Raw genomic sequence first — 20543 nt, 5'->3', positions numbered from 1 at the left:
TTGGACCAATCTTTGTATTTTATAAAGGCTATTTAATTTATGACTGCTTGACTGTATGTACTTATTGCTTTTCAAAATTGTTTACTCTTTCAACAGTTAAATGTTGTCTCAATTCTCGTAGCTTCTGTGTATATTAACACTTTCTATGCGTGAAAAAATAAACATTATTTAGTCACGCGCCAACTTTTATGGGGTTACAAGTGCTAATTGGCAGTGAATACTATACTTCTGCTCAGATATTGTCAAGATAATAAATTTGTGTTTAACCAGCTCATCATGTACAATGGCTGATGTCTTAAACTCATCATGTCACTTATTCAAAATTAGTAGCTCTAATTACAATCGACCTTTAAATTAAAGTACAAGACTGTAAGAAGTTCCTCATTGTAAAAGCCAGTTATATTTAAAGGCTGAATGCTTCAGGTGTGGGCGTTCGCTGCATTTTGCAGCTGGCTTACCAAGAATCCGAAACCGCAGCGCCAAAAACGGAAGTTTCGGCTAGCGCAGCAAGTTCTAGGTAGCCGCATTACGTATACGACTCGTTGCCGCGAATTTCCCAGCAACAAGTTTTGGGCCTTGACCCGACCCATTGGACTCGGCTGTGGCTATCAAGTGACCATATGGCCACACCACATCAGCTGCACTGCGAGCGGTGGATATTTGCTCAATTCGATTTTTCTGCATTTGCTAATCCGATTTTGTAATTGAGTTACGTTGCCCGACTAGTGACATAATCCCTGCGACTAGGAATCGGGGACTCGGCGTCTCGCCTTGGCTACCGATAAGGAGATAAGCTCCGAGTGAGCAGAACCTCCATTGGCCAATTATGAGGAGAGCACGAGCGATTACAACATCTGAACCGGAGAAAGATACGTGTGTACTCGTAAGTATCGCATAGGCCTACTACTATATGGGGCATTGGCTTACATAATTCTAATGCGAAAAAATCGCCACCGCCGTATTTGGGTTAAAAGACAACAAAAAAAAAACAAAAAAAGCCAGAAAAAAGAGAAAAAAATGGAAAATCATTTGCTAATTTCTTGCCACGAAACGAGAAATTTAAGTTTTTCCGCGCACGCTCTGTGTGTGTGTGCGATGGTATGTAAGTGTGTGCGTGCGCGCAGTTGTTGCCAATCTATTCCCAACCTACCTCAAAATGTTTTGCGTTAGGCCTGAAAAAAAGCAACAGAGCGCTGAGTTGGGTGGCGGGCGGTGGGCGGTGGGTTGGCGTTTGGAGGGGCGCTCTTTTTCACTATTTCCCACAGCGCACTTACACAAGCGCACGCACACACAGACACCGAGTGAGCAAACACAGACGCTCCAAGCTGGTTTGTCATGTAAAGAAACAGCGCGGTGGAAAAGGGGCAGTGGCAGCGGTGGCAGCAGCGGCGGCGGATAAGAGAGGCGACCGCTCTCCGCCGCATGTCGCAATTGAAAGTTGCCTCCGCTGCCTCAATGTGTGGGTGGTTCAATATTGCTGCCGTCGAAAGGTTGAAGGTAAGACCAGAAACCAAAACAAAGCCCCACAAAATGAAGTCATGAGGAACGCACACAAACAGCAACAAAAAATGCAAAATATAAAAAGAAAAAAAACGAAAACAAGACCGCAGAGGAAAAAGGTTAAAACCCATATAAATAAAAGATGAAAATGCTCGTCGTGTCGCAAGCGGAAAATATATATCATCTAGGAATTTGTGTGCGAAAAATAAATAATAAAACTGAAACCAAGTCTGAAGTGAAAAGGAAGCCAAGAGATTTACTGACTGACGGGAGCATTTCGACAGAAGTTGCAAGTTTTTGGAGCGAGGCGGTCAAGTGGAGTTCCAGTTGAAGATTTTGCGTACTACCAATCATTTTAGGCCAAGCGATTTATAGGGAATCGGGCCAAAGCAATTTGCACCCAATTTAAAGAGTTCGCTTCAAAGTGCTCGACGAACAACTGATAATGGTGAATAACATAATATATTCCATTTTTTTATAAATATATTTAAATAATACTTATACTGAAAGTTAAAACAAGATACATTTCAAACGAAACCTGCTAGCCAAAATGCTTTGTACAACTTGCTTTTCAGTTGGGAAAAGAAATTGCCACTTTCAATGTTACCTTAATCAAATATTTGTGTGGATAATATTTGCATGGCATGTACTGCCTAATAAAATATAAATTTGTTTAACCATCTTATTTTATTAGCGTAAGCTTGCAAATTTGTCATTGATCAGGATTTATCTTGAATACTCATACTTAGAACCTTAACTACTACATTTAATTTGTATTATACATGCTGCTCTGGCTGAAGATTGGGAACTCTACTTTCGTTTTGTGCTATTTTCAAGAAGAACATTAGTCTGACTTGCACATTTTCCCCCAATTCCCATTTCCATTCCCACACTGCATAAATCTGTCGGCGACGACCACTTTGGCCAGATTGAGCGAGAGGAGCATTTCCGCCAGCCACTTGGCCAAGAACTGCAATTGGCAGGCAGCGTTTTGTGGCGGTTTAGTGTGTATCCGAAGCCCAGGGCTCCAGCCGAGCCAAAGTCAGAGCCAAAATCAAAGCGAAAACCCAAACTAAAGTGGGGTAAACTTTGGCAAAAGTGAAGGCAGCAACAGCAGCAGCAGCAGCCCGGGAGTCGTTTTGCTGACGACGCCCCGTGTAAAAGTCAAATAGAGGAAACAAGTTGTTGGCTAGGGTTACCAGATATACATATGTACATATATATATGTGTGCACATATATAGGTGGGTATGTAACAAGTGCAAGACACACACACACACGGATACAGATACTGCTAGAGATAGAGATACAGAAGACCAAGTCGGAGTCTCCAGCTCATTTAGCAGTCGCCAGTCGCGAGTTGGCGAGTTGCTGTGGCAGTTTTAGAGCAAGTGACTGGGAAACTATTCCACACCAAGACACTGCCATCGAAAAGCAAAAGCAGACACACAGATACGCGTTACAAGCCAGCGAATGCAGCGAGCGGAGAGCCAGATACGGATACCCATACCCATACCCATACCCGTACCCAAACCCACACACACACACACACAGGCCGAATCAGAAACCCAGCCAGCTGAGCGCAATAGTTTATAGACGGGCCGCTCTCTTTGGCTCTCCGTGTGGCGTTTGCCGCCTCAAGTAATCAATAAAATTGTTGAGGTGGGTTAGGAAACTGTTACGAAGCCGTTGACGTAGACTCGCTGCTTCTACCGCCGCTGCTTCTACCGCTTCTGAACGCAGCGCCGGCGGCGGAAATTGCGCTATTTTAAATAATGTTTATTTCGCCTCGGGCTGCCCCACTCTTTTTCTGTGCATTGTTTTGCGTTATAAACATTTCTGGCTCTTGCCAAATTGACATTTCACAATTTTGGCCAGTGAAAGATGGGGGAGTTTCTTTCGAGGCTGATTCATTGCCACTCAAAGGCCCGTTTGTATAGAAACGAAATTAATAGTCACCAGAAACTGAGACGGAATTTAAATGGAAATTCCGCCTAATGCGATTGCCTCCATTCAAAAGAGTAGTCTAAAAATAATTAAATCTGCATTCGTTTTAAATAGAACGGTACCAAGAATATGTCTGAAAATATATGTTTATGACATATTTAGAGCCATAACAAAACATATATTCTAAATTACATACATATCGTAACATACATTCTACCTATTTTAATAAAAGAATAAATAACTTAGAATTCAGATTTCCCTCCCATATTTCATTTTGTTCAAAATGTGAAAAATAACAAAATAATATCAGTGATGATACTAGTAGTTCAATCAGGTAATTATCCCGATCTTTAGTATTTCAAAGACTCTAACGAAAGGGTTTTTAGCGAAGTATCAGAATTGATAAATTAGGTTCTTTATCGAAACAATTCACTTACAATATCGCTTCATCAAGCTCTTCTTGTAGGCCGCCGACCTCTCCGCCTTGCGTTCCGGCTTGAGGCGCATCCTTGCCCGCTCGCACTGCGCGGAGTCGTCGGATTCCGTGCCGGAGTAAGTGCGTCCCCGCCGGCGACTGGCCGCCGAGGCGGCAGCGGCAGCTGAGGCGGCTGCACTGGTGGGTCCGCCCAGGGACAGATCCAGCGGCGAGTCGTAGTCGTTCTGGTACTGCTCCAGCAGCTCTTCGTCCTCGGCATCCGCTTCAACGTCCGCATCCGCATCATCCACGTCCTCCAGCGTCTCCTCGTCCTCGATGTCGCTCATGGGCTGCTGGTGCTGATCGTGCTGATCGTGCTGCTGCTGCTGCAGAGTGGGTGCTGCGGTGATCACTGAGCTGCGCTGCAGCTGCTGCTTCCGCTCCCAGAGGATCTTGGACACATCGTCCAGGGTGCTGCGCGTCTTGTCTGGTGAGGAGGGAGAGTGGTGATGTTGCTGCTGCCTTAGGTGATTATAGAGCACTTTGAACTCGCGACAGTCCGAGCCAACGGACTCAGACTCCTCCTCCTCCTCTTGAGCGGGAGGGGATTTGTTGGAAATCTCTTCTAGTGACTCGGGGACTTTGGTGGACGCAACTGGACTTGGACTTTGCCGCGCCAACACTGACTCGGTATCAACTATGGCACCTGGTTGCTCTCCATCGACCTGCTCCTTCTTCTCCTGCCGCGACTTTTCCAGCTTATCTTGGTCTTTTAATGTGGGATCCTCCCGATTCTTGGGCTGCTGCTCATCCTCCTGCAACTCAGCTCCTGCTGGCGGCGAGGCTTCTGCGGGTGCGGCGGCTGCCGGCGGTGGAGATGTGGGCGTCACGGGCGAGGCCACCGGCGTGGGCGTGGCCGAGGACAGCGAGGAGCTGGAGGAGGATGATGACAGCGACAGCGAGGAGGAGGAACTCGAACTGGAACTAGAGCTGGAACTGGAGCTGGAGCTGGAGCTGGACACATTGACAAGCGATGCCGCCGCCTGGCTGGCGAAGTTGTGCGCCGAGGCGGCCACCAAATGTTGCACCATAATCATTTTGCACGACGCGGCGTATGCGTGATGTCTGCGTTAATGGGTTTGGCGATATTGCGTATACGCAACGTTCTACACTCTAGACATGATTCTTATGTCTGCTTTTTGCGGGGCTTCTAATTTTCTTGTTAAAGAAATTGCACTAAGTTTTTGCACTCGGTTCGTTGCTTGTTTGTTTGCTTGTTGGTTTATTGTTACTTCTTTACGCTTGAGGTATTTGTTTGATTTCGAAAATTGATCAGGTTTTGAACTTTTTTGCACTAATTGTGGACGTTTCATATGCTAACTTTCTGGCTTAAACTTAAAAACACATTTTGCTATATTAGCTATTACATTTTGTTTTCCCGCGGGTCAAACATTTGCTTGTTGCTCGCTTCTGTTTCTCTGGTACGCTGTGTGTGTTTTGGCTGTTGAGTTTTTCTGTGTTTTGGGCCGCTAATACGTCGCTCGCCGCGGCACGTCATTTATCTCTTACGGTATCAGCAAAACTAAAATCTAAAGTCAGCACAAAAACCGCTGCGAGTGTTTGTTAGGCGCAAACACCGAACAACAAACGTCGGCTTCGACGTCAGCGCCGGCAGCGACGTCGACTGCGATGCTGCGGCTGCAAAAGCGCGCGCGCGCCCCACTCACCGATGCCCCAATACCAGTGCACCAGCTCCCCGCTCACGCACACACACTCACACGGACGCACGCACCGCGGGAGAAACACACACTTGCACAGGTGCAAAAGAGCCAAATCGGCGGACTGAATGGGGCTCACTCGCTCGACTCGCTTACGCCGACTGAACGACTGAACGACTGAATCGACGGCACGACGTTGCTGCCGCTGCTTCGGTGCCGCTGGTGTTGCGAAAAACGTTGCGAGAGAGCGCAAAAATGGCAAACAAACGTAATCGAAGGGGGAAAGGCGGGGGGAGAAAAGAGAGGGAGAGAGAGAGCGCGAATGTTTGGAGCTCTCTCTGCCGCGTCTTCCTCTTCACCCCTACCACGTCGTGTTGCATCGGTGTGTGTGTGTGTGTGTGTGCATGTTTGGGGGATTTGTGTGCCACATGCGCATTTGCATGCAATTCTCGAGGGGATTTTGGCGGTGCCCCAGGGGGTGGGGATGGAGGCGGGAAGAGGGGCATCCACAGTAGCAAGTCCCTCAAGAATGTTGTCAAGTTAGGAGTAATTTTAGCTGCACTGGGAAAAATGCATTCCCGCTTCTGGGACTTTATCGAATGCAGCATTAATTTGAAACATTTTAAGTTTAACATATGTACATGTACATGCATTTGAGAGTGGGAATTTATGTTAATTAACATTTTTGGCTGTTTCTCAAGAAACTCAAACCAAAAGTTTTACAATACAAGACTCGAAAGTCTCTGGAAACTCTGGAAGCCCAAGATAAACTTTAAATATAAAGGTTTTCAAATATAAAATAATCATTTACATCTGCAAATCTGCACGTCAGATATGTGTTTAATTGTAAATAGAAAAATCCCCTTAATATATCAAAGCACATTTTAAGAAATATGACGCTGTTAATTTCAACTAAGTGAATTACGGCATTTTTCCCGATGCCCCAACAAAGGCTGATTATTTCCCCTTTAAGATCATTACACACTGGGAGCGATTAAAACTAAAAGTAACACAGCAATCCAACAGCCAGCGACCCAGACCCAGTGCTCTCTACTCTCAGGGCTCCACTGCTCCCCCCTTTCTTCCGCTCCCTTCATCGCGCCCGCTCTTCTTCTCCGCGATTCTCTGGAGAAGGCTATCGGTGGCTCGCCAAATGGGTCAGGCCCCGTCAAAAGGGCTAAGCGATCATCTGGTCTATGTTTTTGCAAAGAGGAGAGGAACTCGAAATGGGAACGAGCGAAGGGGGGCGAAGGACGGGGGGCAGCAGATTGGGTGGCTGCACAGGAAGGGGGTGCAGGAGAGCGCACGTCGCTGCTGCAATCGACACGATTATGACTCAATGCAAGTGTATGTAAGCGCTCCTCTCTGCCTTTGTGAGAGTGCCAGCAGCACTCTCTCCCGCTCGCTGGCTCGCTCGCTCTCACTCTCTTTTTGCTGTCTGTCAGTGGAGCAAATTTTCACTTTCCGTTTGCTTAGTGTTGTTGGGGGCCTTTCCATTTACTTTGCCGATTGCAATTCAAGTGTGCGAACGAGAAGGAAGCTCTCTCTCGCTCTGTCTCTCCTTCCCTGCGTTGGCATATAATGTATGTTGCAAATAAAGGAAGCAGAGCAAGTAGACGGCAAAGAAGAAGAAGGAGAAGAAGAAGAAGGAGAAGACGGAGGAGCGGCAGAAGGAAGAGTTTTGTTTTTAGAAACAGCGAGGGCGTAGACGCAAGGGGGTGGGTCGGCAGATTTTAGGGGGCATGGTGCAGGGGGCGGAAAAGGAGGAGGCAGGCAGCAGAAGGAGAAGCTAAATGAGGCGACGTCGACACAGACATACTTTTGCAATAGCTCTTTGTCTGTGTGCGCCCGTCCAAGTGCAAGAGTGTGTGTGTGAAATGAGTCCAATGTACCCACAACTAAGGGTGCACTCACAGAAACCAGATACAAGATTAGAATTTTAATGGGGCCTCCCAAAAATTGAAATTTTATTCATCGAATATGATCGAATATTGCGAATTTTTAAGCACAAAACAGAAAACAGTTCAAGCAAAAAGACTTTGTAAAGATTATACCCAGTTATTAGGTTAGGTGTAGCTGTGCAATTTCTCGCCGTGTAAGATTTAGCAACAAAGGCAAGGGCTTGGTACTAGTAGAATGGATCTGGGGAAACGTTTGGGGTTAGACTGCCGCCGACGGCTCCTTTTGCCAGAAGAAGCAGCAAAGCGAAGGGACTGAGACAGACAGACAGCCAGTCGTAAAAGAATTTGTTGAAGAGGAAGCGCATTAGGTGGCTCTGCTCCGCCTGCTGGAAGCTTCCACCGCTGCTGCCCCGTGGCCACAGCTCCTTGACTCCTTCGGACTCGGAATGGGCGGGCTTGGTTTGGGTGCTGCCTGTGTAGTCGATTCATGTTTCAGCAGAAGTCATTGAACAGCTAACGACAAATGCTGCACACTGGTTGATTCGAATGGAAACTAATCAGCGCGCTGGAGATAAGCCATAGCTTGCATCGGAGATAAGCATCGGTATGCGTTCTAATCTTCTAAGGCAACTAAAACAATGTGTCTTGTGAAGTAATCAACGTTGCGTGATAGATGAGTCAGGGCATTGATAAAATGACATTCCATGCCAAAAGAATATAGAATAATAAGATCCCCAAAATTTGGACGACGTAAGAAAATGATCCTGGAGCCACTGTGCCAAGCTGGACGACAGCACAAGCGCCACCTACCGCCAGACAGACGGACAATGGGCAAGGAGGATGTCGGAAATGTATAAGCAGGGCAACAGTTTGGGGTTTCGGTTCGGGTATAGCTTTCAGCACAGCCCCACCAACACACACCAGCACACACCAGCACACAGCAACACACCCGACAAACCAACTGTATATTGTATATTGTATATGCCATATTGAGCGCAGCGTCATCCAGAAATTTCGGCAACAGAGCAGAGAAAGGCAGCGGAGCGGCGGCGCTGGCGAGACGAGGTTTTCGGTGTTCGTTGTAAACAGCAGTGAATGACCTCATATCATCTAATACACGCGCCGAGCACTCAAACCCACCGACTTCAGTCGCACTGGTGTGGAGTGACAAACCGAACAGAACGACCCAGCGACTAACTGACAAACCGACTTGACTGACTAACCTGCAGACTGGAGCTAAAAGCTGGAACAGAAACAGAATCACAATCGCAATCTCCGCGCCTCCCCATCCTGCTCCCCATTCTGCTCCCCATTCCGCTCCCCATCCTGCTCCCCCCATCGCCAGATTACGATGGCAACGCCAGGGCGACGAAACCTGCTGCTCCTCCTCGCTTTCGCACCAAAGAAGTCTAAGTACACAAGGCGAAATGTCATCCTACAGTTGCAGTCAATTGGAAGTTGATCTTGAGTAATCAAGCAGCTATCTCTCACATACCCTTATGTATTCGAGAAGCTTGAAGCAATTATGCTTGACTATTTAATTGTTAATGGCTAAATCAATCATGGTTTAAAAAACGTACTTAAAATGATTTACTAAGTTTAATGTTTTGTGGTCAATTTGCATAAATCATTCATTAGTGAGTTCGTAAATCCCATAACGTGCTTTCAAATTTTTTTTCTACTTTTGCATACATATATTTGGCTCAGTGGAGGAATAGAAGCAGCGCAGACTTTGTAATTGTTACGGCTTCGCTTGGGGGAAGTGGGGGCAGCTCTTTGTTCATAGCCGTAATCTTGCCAAAAAATTGTCCGTATAGTTTCTTTGTCTCTTCAGAAAAATGGGATGTGATTGCGGGGGAAAGGAGGGGGGGACTCTTGTGGGTTAAACGAGCGACGTTTATAATGTCGTCGAATTGATGATTGCGACTTTGATGCTTGACGAGATTAGGAAGATGCTGCAGTCTGATGGATACCCGATATCAACTGCAAGCTCGTGACCTGTTGTCCAATGGAACTTTAATGCCCGATTTGATGGGAAACTTACATTGTCAAAGAGCGTTTTCAGATGAATTGCTGAGGAATCTATAGATGGCCTAAATGACCTGATGCGTCAGAGACGAGCATGTATTCTGTTTTATGAGCTCTATTGAGGCTTTACTGCACTTTGAAATCGAAACGAATTGCATATGCGGTTTCCGTTGAAAGCTTTCTGCAAATCTTCAGGAAGTTTCCACAGCCATCAAGAGAAAGAGTGAAAACATTGAACACATGTTTAAATGGCATTCACCTTTGGTGCAGAAAATTAAAGCAACCACCAGAAACATCTCAATTCAGCGGTTTTTCATTATCACTCGGCCGAAGCCTTCAGCCAGTTTCAATTGTTTCCCCGTTTTCAGCCGTCAGCCATTAAATTTGCGAAAATAAGACCACAATAGGTGCAGCATGCTCTTGACCATCAGCAGAAGCAAAAAGAATTATGCACTCAGACCGCAGAAGCCAGAAACCCACAAAAAGCCACAAATGTACACCGCTTCATCTTTAATGGCGGCAGACACGGGGCGTATGAGTAATTCGCTTGTTTCATTTGCATGTAAAGCGGTCATTACAAGTGCCAACTTTTCGGGCCGCCAGCAGCAGTAGACCAAAACCTTGACCGCGACTTAGGCGTGCGAGTTCTTAACTTGTTATTGAAATGAGGTACAAGCAGCAGACACATGGTAAAAAAGACACATGGGCAAAAAGATCAGAGTGCAGTGATTAAGAATTATGATGATGACAAGTTTTTGGGCGCTGATGCTGGCAGTTTCCACCAGTTTCCAGCCAATGTCAATGATAAGAAAACCACTGTCTGTCACTGCCAATAGCGAGTCAAGAGATTGTTGCTCGGCGGGGGCCATCAAAAATCCCACACCATGCCATCCCATCCTAGGCAATGACATCTACATCCAAGTTGGAGTCAACTTTTATGCGTTTTAATTAAACGAAATCGAAAGCGCCAGACAGACCCGACCGAAAGGAAATTGCTGATTGCGCTGCATGCAACAGTATTCCGCCGTCGCCATCGCAGTAACTGTTTTACTGCTCATTTGACCAGCAAACCCAGCTACACTTGCACTTGACAACGAAAATGGCACAACAACATCGACAGCCGCTGCAGCAGCAGCAGCAGCAGCAGCAGCGTGAAAAACTCCAAGTGGTAGCTGGAAAAACTCGTCGTTGTCGTCAGCCGCAAAACAATGGCATTCATCCTACATTTTGGCCCGAAAACAAGTTGCTCATACGCCCCATTGGCATTGTTTTGCTTTTCCTTTCTGTGAGCCACCCCCTCAAGTCCCGCCATTTCGGCTTCAGCTGCTGCACTTGCACTTGCACTTTCTTTTTGCCTTATGGTCTGGGGAAAACTTTCGATTTTCTCGCTTATAAAAATGGAGAAAAAAAACACGAAAATATTTCGCTGGCTAAGAAAAAGAAAATGAAAGCGAAAATGCGAAATGGAAACGCGCAGAAAAAAGCAGGCCAATCGATGGGGCACGGAGGGAAGCAGAAGCTGAAGCTGCAACTAAAGACCTGAAATGTGTTAGTTGGCGACTTCCAATTGCAGTCTGTCTTGGCCTGGGACCTGCCGTCAATTGCGCTAAATGGCAGCGGCAACAGCAACAACTTACACCAACAGCAACAGCAACAGCAACAGCAACATGCAACATCTATGCTCAGCGCAGTTGGCCATTTGATTTGATGTGGCAAGCATAATGGGCTCCAGCTGAGTGCCACATGCAGGTCCATGTAGACAGGCCCTCGGGGCAGCGTCATGAAAACCAATGGCACAGCTGAAGCTCGGACGTAATGGGGATACGGATGGAAGTATCTCCAGATCGGGTTCTTTAGGAAGCAGCTCGAGGGGAACCTTAGAAAGGCATTGCACGTAAGCATAAATGCGTTACAGCTTAACTGGCACTGTCTTTAACTTTATCGAAGTAATGAAAGAAGAAATTTTCTTTGATGTATAAAATTAATTAAATTCGATAAAATCGGTACTTAAGTGCAGCGAAATAGATATAAAATTGAAAATAAATCAAAAGCATTTAACAACTACTCATTTAATTCAAAAGAAGAAAGCGTTGAAAAGACTAAATTATTTGTAAAGGATTTTCCAATAATTGACTACCAAATAAATGTGGCTTATCTGTAAGCACGTGCCCCCGCCTCTCCGCCACGATTAGCTGGTCAAATCATAATCGCCGTCAACTGCAGCGAACTTGGCCCACTGAATGTTGCCGTTGAGCCCGTCAATTAGTGGCGGCCAGAAGCAGCGGTAAAAAGCAGCGACAACCGCAGATGCGAGAGAAAGGAAAACCATGATTTGGCTCTGGCCAGGCCACCAGGTTGGATGACCAAGCCGCCACTGCAGTGGCCAGCGATCGCGAATCTCGAGCCGCATTTGTATGCAGCGCCATTCGAGCATTCGGCCATTTGGCCATTCATAATGAAAGTGAATTTCGTATGGTTTTCCTCCGTGTGAAGCCAAGCATCGATCTGCTGGCCAGTTTCTAATGCTGTACGTTGCACGGCATGGCTCGGCGTCTTTTGGCCAAGAGCGAGGCAAAACCAGTTGGCAGTGGTGGCCGGGTAAAAGTGTCTTAGTAGGACGCTTTTGGCATCGTCATCGCTCGGTTCGGTTGGATCCGATGGATCGTCTTGGCTCGGATCAGGTAACACTGACTGACTAACTGAGTAACTGACTTCTTGGTCATGCAACGAGCGTATGCAGCAAGCCAAAGGAAAAGCGAAAAGAAAACGCAGCGGGCCACATGTGGAATGGCCAACGTTTTCACATTCGCCGATTTTCTTCGCTTCTCTGTTATTTGCTTTTCGTTTAGTTTATTTTGTTTACATTATAGTTGATTTTTTTTGGCACAATCATTTGCCTTCAACAACCACGTCCGTGGCGGAAAGTATTTATTTTAATTAACAAATCGCGTTGGAGTGCCGAGAGTTGGTTGCTCGATTTTCAATTGATTTCCGAAAGCTATCAATTTGAATTTTACTTTCGCCCCTCCGACAGTTGATCTCGCATATCAACGCAGTGCCAAAAAAGGGGTTTCCAATCAGTTTGTTAATGAACCTAAAAGATGACTTTGTTTTACCATTGCTTTTCTGGGAAGGCAACTATTTTCACGGCCTTTCCGCAGATATGTACATTTTCTCCTAGTAGCATATATTATATATATTATCTCAGCACCAACGTGCCTAGAACGTATACTAGATCCTCAAATGATATAATACTTATGATTATAACCCAGATTTACATAATGCAAGACACATATATCCGCAACCTTGTCTATGAGTCTAGCAATTGACCCCGTATCACCCCGACCAAATCCTTCCCAGTGCGAACCCCCGTAGATGGTCGGCTTCTAATGAATATTGAAATTCAATGGAAACACTTTTCTCGAAGTCCCCCGTCTCCCGTCCCCCGTCTCCCGTCTCCGTCGCTCCGGATTCGCTGTCTCGCTCAGTGTCAGTCGCCAAACAGACAAAAGTTGATTAAACTGCACAATAACAAACGGCAACAACAACTACAACGGCCGTTTTCAAGTTCAACCTATTGTGAGTCCGCCAGATACAAACGTAAATTCAAAAGAGCATTTCGACTGGAAAATTCCCAAAAAAAAAATAACACACACACAAAATAAAACGAGAAGAAAAACAAAATAATTCATACCTATAATCGAAAGCAGCCAACCAAGCGGGGATTGCAGCAAAAAAAAGATACATTTTCACAAGCGAACAAGTGCAGCATAAGTCGCAAGCGAAATTCTCACACATTATTAGGCGTTGATTACCATCGAAAAGTGAAAAATACAACGAGCTTGTTTATAAAAACTATTAACTATTAACTAAAAGTGCAAACTCAAAGCCTCCCCTCCGCTTTGTATCTTATAGGTGTTGTTTTTGCGTTTGCATTTGCCTTTGCCTTTGCCTTTGCAGTGGCCTGTGTTTTCGTGCGTTTTCATTTTCATTTGGCTTTTCGGTATTTGTTGTTTGTTTACGTGTTTTATTGAAAACGATTTTCAATGCCATTTAATGCACTTTGTCTGGGTGTGTGTGTGCGTGCGTCCGTGTGTTGTAAACGCAAGCAAAGCAAACGTCCGTCTAACTGTACGGCCGTCAACCGCAGCCACTGGGGCAGCGGCGTTAGGGGCAAGGCGGTACGGGGCTTTGGCTGGCGCAGCGGGAGGGGCAGGGGTTGGGGCGTACATGACGACGCCGACGGAAGCAGCGCAGCCAACGGCCACCGCGACGACTGCGTCGACTGCAGCTGCTCATCCGCCAGACGATTTGCTAGTGACTAGTACTAGAAATTGCACGAGGGTCGCAGGGAAATGGAAATGCATCTTATCAGTAGTATCTACTACGACATAGTACGTTCCAGAGACTCGCAAGTTTTAGTTTTATTTATAGTATGGTTATAGTTTTAGAGAACTTCCTAAGGATCTTTCGTTCATATGTGGTATTTTCAAGCACATTACTCCTTTTGCAAATGCTGTCTTAAATTAAATTCTTTTAAAGCTATTTTGCTTATTTCTTACGCGAATTTATAAGGTTAAACACACCTATATTATATTAGTTGAACTAAGTTAGAACCAAGTTGAAGTATGCACAATAAAGTATTTAAAGCAAGCAAACATTGGGCTAGGCTGTGGCAAATTAAATAATTTGAATGGAATTGAGGTAGGTCAGATCAAGAAACACACTAAATAGTGGCACTGCAATCACGAATTGAGGCAGGTTGTAGGCAAAACAAATTAAATTGCTTGCGACAGCCTGTGATATCGCACATAAAATGTAGTTTAGTTACCAAAAAGGAAACTAATTCTCCAAATAAAGTGAAGTGAGGAATTTCAAAATGATTTATATATTTTTAATGTTATTTTCCACCTCTTGCTTTTCACCATGCAGCTAATTGAATCCTTTTCAATTGGCGTAGGATGTTTCTGGATGTGCCACCTTCCACTTTGCTTGCCCCACCCTGCCACCGCAAATGGGGCCTTATTAATATGTTGCCAAAGGAAAGTTTTCACCGACATGGATGGCCGGCAAATTGATCGTGCAATAATTACTGCATAGCAGCCAGTTCAGTTGCAAGCAGCAAGTTGCAAGTTGCTGTTGCAGCCAGCTGATGTGGATGTGGATGCTGCTGCGCTGCTGCGATTTTCTTGCAGATGCTGATGATGAAGTTGTTGCTGCAAATGGAAAGCAACGAGAGGGAAAGTGTTGCCGCTGCCAGTTGGCAGTTTTCATTTTCCATGGCATGCCGCTAATAATACCAATCATAATGGCGCATAATAGACACACTGACATTGAAACGCGGCGCACTGAGTGTGGGCGGCGAGGGGGGTGCTGCGCTGGGGGGGCTGCCACGGGAGGGGAGTGGAGTGGAGCGGCAGACAGGCGGACAGAGCAACACGGTAGCCCCAGTGAGATCGATTGGCATCGTCGATCATAGCCAGCAGCAAATAGCAAACAAAAAATAGCAAATAGCTACAAAAGCAACAAACGCAACAAAGGCGGCAAAAGCAACAAAAGCAGCCAGAGCAGCGCTGCGGCAGCGTCAAATTTTGCAATTGCAATAGCAACGGCAACGCCGACGACTGCAACGACATTCAACCGATAGAAGTCAAAGTTCTGAGAGAAGGCGACAGATAACACGTCACTTGACTCGAATGGGGACATGGACAACATGCGTGCCTGCCCCCGCCCCTTCGCCCCCCTTCCGCTCCGTGCCGTTCCGTTCAGCTCGCCAGCAGCAGCAATTGCATCTGAAACTGCAACTACAACAGCAACTACTGCGAAATCGACGACGAGTCCGGCACTCGCCGCTGCCTCTCGAGAATCGCAATGAATTGTCGTTAGCTTCGCCATTACCCCACGGGCAGTTCACTGGGTTCTCCTGGCCCCCAATGCCCCCTCCCCCCCTCACCCCCCTCTAACCACCCCGCCATCACCCCCAATCAGGGCCACTCGCATAGATCTCGGGCACACAGGAAAAAATAGCAGAGCAATTGTATCTCATTTTTGGAGTGCAGATATTTTCGCAGATCTTAACAATTTCCAAATCAAAATAGGGAATTTTGATAATGGAAGTAAATAAAGAAATCAGTAAATAAATAAAAATCTTAACATTTCTTGTATTTTTCATATTTTTAGTTCTAAGAATTAAATGATTCCCTTTTAGGCTGCCCACTTTTGATATTACTTTTATATATATGACTTACACCTCTTTTAAAAAGTATCATTTTAATTTTATTATTAATTTTATACATTTCACAGGTGTAGGTATTACTATCGTTCCAGATATACAAGCAACTAGTAGCCTTTTTCTGCCAGTGCACTCCTTGTTTGTAATTTCGCATTTTATTTGATAGAATGTTGCGCGTATCGAACGCTGCCACCGCAAAATGTTGCAACGGGCTGAGGCGGCGGCTTCGCGGCGATCGATCGAATGGCAAAAGGGGCGGTGCAGCTGGGGGCGGGGGCGTGGCGCGGTTAGCTGCGTTTATGGCCGCAGCAACCGCAAAAAAAAAACATTTTTTCAATTTAAATTGTTTGTTGTTGCAGTTCTGGTTCGATGTGTTGTGTTTCGATCGTTTTTCGCTTGGTTTGTTTTTCTAGCGGCTTTGTTTTACTTTGTTTAAATTCCCATTGCGTTGCAATTGCAGTTAAAGCCAATTGCTGTTGTTCCTACTGTGTTTCTCGACGTGTATTTAGCAGCCAATGTCTCTGCCAGTCGGCGATTGGTAAGGATAAGGGGTGCCATAAGCACTTTGATTGATCAAGAATTATGGCTTTGGGGGTTTCAGTGGCATATCTTTCTGAGGAAAAATTCAAGGATCATTCGTACACTAAGTAAACGAAAGCATGAGTAGCTTCCGGTAATTTAGCTGGACTGCAATAAAGTGTCATAAAAGAATGCAGCTTTTATGACATAAAAAGTACCTGTACTGTACACCTTTCCTGAGATAATAGGTGTCCTATTTCGAACTCGTATTTAACTAGGAAAACTGGGAGTAGACTAAATTAAATTAAATAATTCCCAACTAAAATCCCTAAAAAATATGCTTTAAGCAAGCTACAAAAACGAATAGCATGCATTTATATTGCAGCATGATCAAGAAACTTCCTCTAAAGAACTATCTGTTAGATAGCGAAATACTAGTGCCAAAAAAGTTTGGGCCAACTGTACAGTGCGCACTAACGCACAATTACCCACAGACAAAAATGCTTGCCAAGAGTCGGACAAACGGCAGTGCTCCTATATAGACAGCGATATATATATAAGCACATTGAATGCATTTTATTTGCTTAGGCATATTTTTAATTTGCGAGGAAGGAGAACAAATAATGAGTGCCGCACAAAATGGCACACGGAGCGAAAGAGACGGAAGAGTATCTGGTTGGCGAGCGAGCGGATTGCGAACTGCAAACTGCAAAATGCGAACTGCAAGCGAAACGAACGCGAATGCACGAGTGCGGGCAAAATAATAATAGCAACAAAATTTTCCTTTTCTAGGTCTAGGCCAGATGCACAATTACATTCTAAAATATGCACACAGCTGAGTGTCTACACGTATATATCTCTGAATATGTATATAGTACATATCATCGGCGGGGAGCGAGCCAAGTTGCTGACGCTTGGAGCTCCGGCTTTCAGCGGCAACAACAGGTAACCGAGTGACAGCACTTGGGATTTAGGGCCGCCACTTGACTTCCCCATTGCGAGCATATGGGCATTTAAATGGGGAGCCTAGAGTAGAATGCGATATCCGCGATTGTTCACCGACTTGCACTAGTCTCGTTCGCGGTTCCTGCCACCTATAAATATTAATATATGGGGGCACACGTACAACATGTGGCCCGATTATAGATGCACACAATGTACGCAGACATCCGCCTAATATTCTCTGCCATCGAAGTGGCTGGTGGCATTGCTTTTCAGTGGCTGTTGTTCTTGTGCACCTCTTACGCACAAAATGCTCGCTTTCGTTTTTCACAGACTGCATATCTGCTTATTCGCTTGAAGGACAAGCCCCATGTGTCGAAGTGTCTGGGTGTCGATCTGCATACCGAACTGCAACTGAACTGCAACTGTATTGCAACTGCAAAACAATCTATTTACGCATAGACAATGTTGTCGCCCAAGGAGCACGCACTGCATCTAGACTTGAAAGTGAGAATTTTCCACACTTATTACCCAACAAAAATCATCGCTAATTAGTACGTTTCAATCGCTTCTGGCCAGGATTATTAGGATTTGCCAGGATTACTTTGCAGTTTTCAGTTTTTCCTGCTGAAAAGTGCTTTCCATTCGCCATTAGCCACCGCACAGCCAATTAGTCTTTGGCATTTATGACACACATACGATGCGAGACGGTTTTCCGCTTATTTTCCCCCATTTCCCGACACTCGCTAATTCGCATTCGCCGCAGCGAAAAGGAGAGTGGAAAGAGACATGCATATCCGCTGCCACAATTGCACATAGTACATATAAATAGCAGTACATATGTATAGTACACATAGTACATAGTGCTTCGATTCGGATGTGTGTCGGCGCGATCAGAAGGCTAGAGCCACCAGATGACGGATTGTGTCCAAAGGTGGGGGCGTGGGACTGACACGAGGAAATAATTAGGGGCAGCACGGCGATCAATTGCAACATGCGAAAATCGGACGTGCTGTTTATCTGGGGGATATCGAAATAGCGTTCCCTAAAATACCATGACATGACAAGACGACTCTTAGTGCTGAGCCCATTAATCTTAATTATTTTAGCATGTAGAAATAAGTATGTCAGGTTTTTAGCAAACGAAGAGAGCAAGTTGCTGGAAATTTATTGAGGAAGATATTTCATTTATAACATATATCATTTTAGGGATTAACTGAGAGAACATAACTATCTAGCTGAAGCATAGCTGTCCCAATCGATTAGGAAAGAGTAATTAAATATAATGAAAATATATGTTTCAACATATGGATATCGATAAGTGGACAACTTAATATCCTTTAAGTTGATTGCGGAAAAGGATATGTATACTGATTAAAGCAATATGAGTAAATCAATCGTAGAGAAACTAATTTCCCATTGATCATCAACATATTCGTGACTTTTATTTAGATATTCCTTAGGAAACTATCTGTATGAAGTCAAACGGTTTCGTTTCCTTCTAAAGTACCTTTTCCATCCTAGGAAGTTGAGCTGGCAGCTTGTGACCAAGTAAATGCCCAATCGATCATCGAATTTCGTGCTGTGCAGCAAACAATCTGTTTGCCAAAGTCGGAAAATGGGATATGCAAACAAGAAGCGACCACTCGGATGCCCCATGTTCGTGTGCTCGCAAAATATATGTGCATGTGCTCTATAGCGCCGCTGTAGATTCTTTCCTTCTACGATTTCGATTGGGATGGGATGGCATGGGGTGTTGGGTGGATTGCGGATTGGGTGGCGGGGGGATCGACGAGCATTGCAAAAGGGGAGCAAAGCAGCGCCGCGCCGAGCAGAGCGGAGCAGAGCTTTCGCACACTGCGAAATGCTTATATGGCACTGCTCCCCATGTGTGTGTGTGTGTATTTATATGCGCCGTGTGTGCGTTTGTTTGTTTGTGTGTATGTACGGGCGGGTGCAGCGAACTAATTCAAGGCTGCATACCACACACGCTACGGCAAAAATAAAGCTATCACTGTGTTTGTCGCGCTCTCTCTCTCTCTCTCTCTCTCGCGCTGCCTCTCTGTGTGTGTGTGTGTGTGTGTTTTTGTTGTTGCTTGGCCCCCACTCTGTCTATCTCTATCTCGCCGTCTATCTCTCCGCGCCGCGCTCTCGCTCTCTCGCGAACTGCATCTGTGGTTGTGTGCAAGACAAGTTCAGCGCTAAACATTCAAAGTCGTTGCGATGGGCAAAAGCGGGTGGTGCGCGAGGGGGCGGGGTGGTGCGGTTGGGGGTTAGGTGGTTGGGGGGTGGGGGGCTTGGATCGCACCGCAGTCTGCGACTGAGAATTTTGTAAGGTTGTATCATCATCAGTTGCTGATGTTGCTGCCGTGATGTTGCTGCTGCTTTTGTTTTCATTTCTGCCTTTTAACGAGATGCGACGGGCGGCACACGCTCTAATGCAATCAAAGGCCCAGCGCAAACTGGATCCGAGCCCGGTTTAGTTCAGGGACGGTCCTAAAGACCCAAAGGGCCTTAAGGTCTATAAAAGATACATGCTTTTCTCAAAAACATAAACTTCCGCTCTTTTTTATCTCTATGCTTATATCTTTATAGACGATTCCTGGCTGAAGACACATTTATATCTTTATATCTTAGGTATTGGCATTTTCACTCTCTAATTGGGCACATAAACTCTTTTATTGATAAAAACAAAAATTTTCATAAAAATCCTTATAGAGGTATTCTTCATTACTGTTTTTTGATCCAATCGTAACTACTTTCAATTCGTAACTACATATTGGAGAAGCAAAGAAAGAAAGCCATACATTTATGCACAAGTTACTTATAACAAGATCTTTTCTGTATAAATAATGTTCTCTATGTTATTTGGTACGTATCATATCATATAGATTGAAATTTTCCAGTTCAATACGGGAACATTTTGTGTGTTTTCCCTGTCGGCATTCGCAGAGCATAAATCGCAGGGAAAATGCAAACATATGTATCTCAATCCCCATCTCTGTCCCATTGCATTATTGTTTTCCCCGCTCTTCGCTCGCGCTTTTCCGATGCGGCTGCCGTTGTTTTTGTGGCTGATGAGGTGAAGGTGAAAATTTGTAGCCGGCCCCCTTTCTATGGGTCCCAGAAACACAAAAACAGACAATGGGGATGCCGAACTGGTTGCATGTTGCCGCTGTGTTAATGGGTTACAGTGCAATTAGGACAGCGAGGGGGGAAATGGGGCACAAGTGCGTTGTGTGTGTGCTTGTAGGTTTATATTGAATCTGATTAATATGTAATGGGGGCGCTTATGTATGCAACGCCGCAGAGGCAAGTCCTGTGAATGAATGCCTTCCCGATT

At 45.3% G+C, this 20543-nt stretch overlaps 1 protein-coding gene across 2 annotated transcripts in view; it reads right to left on the bottom strand.

Moving 5' to 3' along the window:
- Positions 1–20543, bottom strand: part of LOC6546194 (ecdysone-induced protein 74EF) — a 59487-nt gene that overhangs the window by 10988 nt on the left and 27956 nt on the right. The window contains exon 1 of one of the 2 annotated variants that reach the window (XM_001972887.3): positions 3883–5753. The exons of the other annotated variant lie outside the window; for it this stretch is intronic. Coding sequence (XP_001972923.1) covers positions 3883–4957 — 1075 coding nt within the window. The 5' untranslated portion in view covers positions 4958–5753. Of the gene's footprint in view, positions 1–3882; positions 5754–20543 lie in introns of those variants that run through there. 2 annotated transcript variants of the gene reach the window in all.

Source organism: Drosophila erecta, unplaced genomic scaffold (genome assembly GCF_003286155.1).
Source record: "Drosophila erecta strain 14021-0224.00,06,07 unplaced genomic scaffold, DereRS2 tig00000021-arrow-pilon, whole genome shotgun sequence".
NCBI classification, from domain to species: Eukaryota; Metazoa; Arthropoda; class Insecta; order Diptera; family Drosophilidae; genus Drosophila; species Drosophila erecta.
Note: the sequence above shows the minus strand (reverse complement) of the source record. Positions and strands in the feature narration are given on the sequence as shown.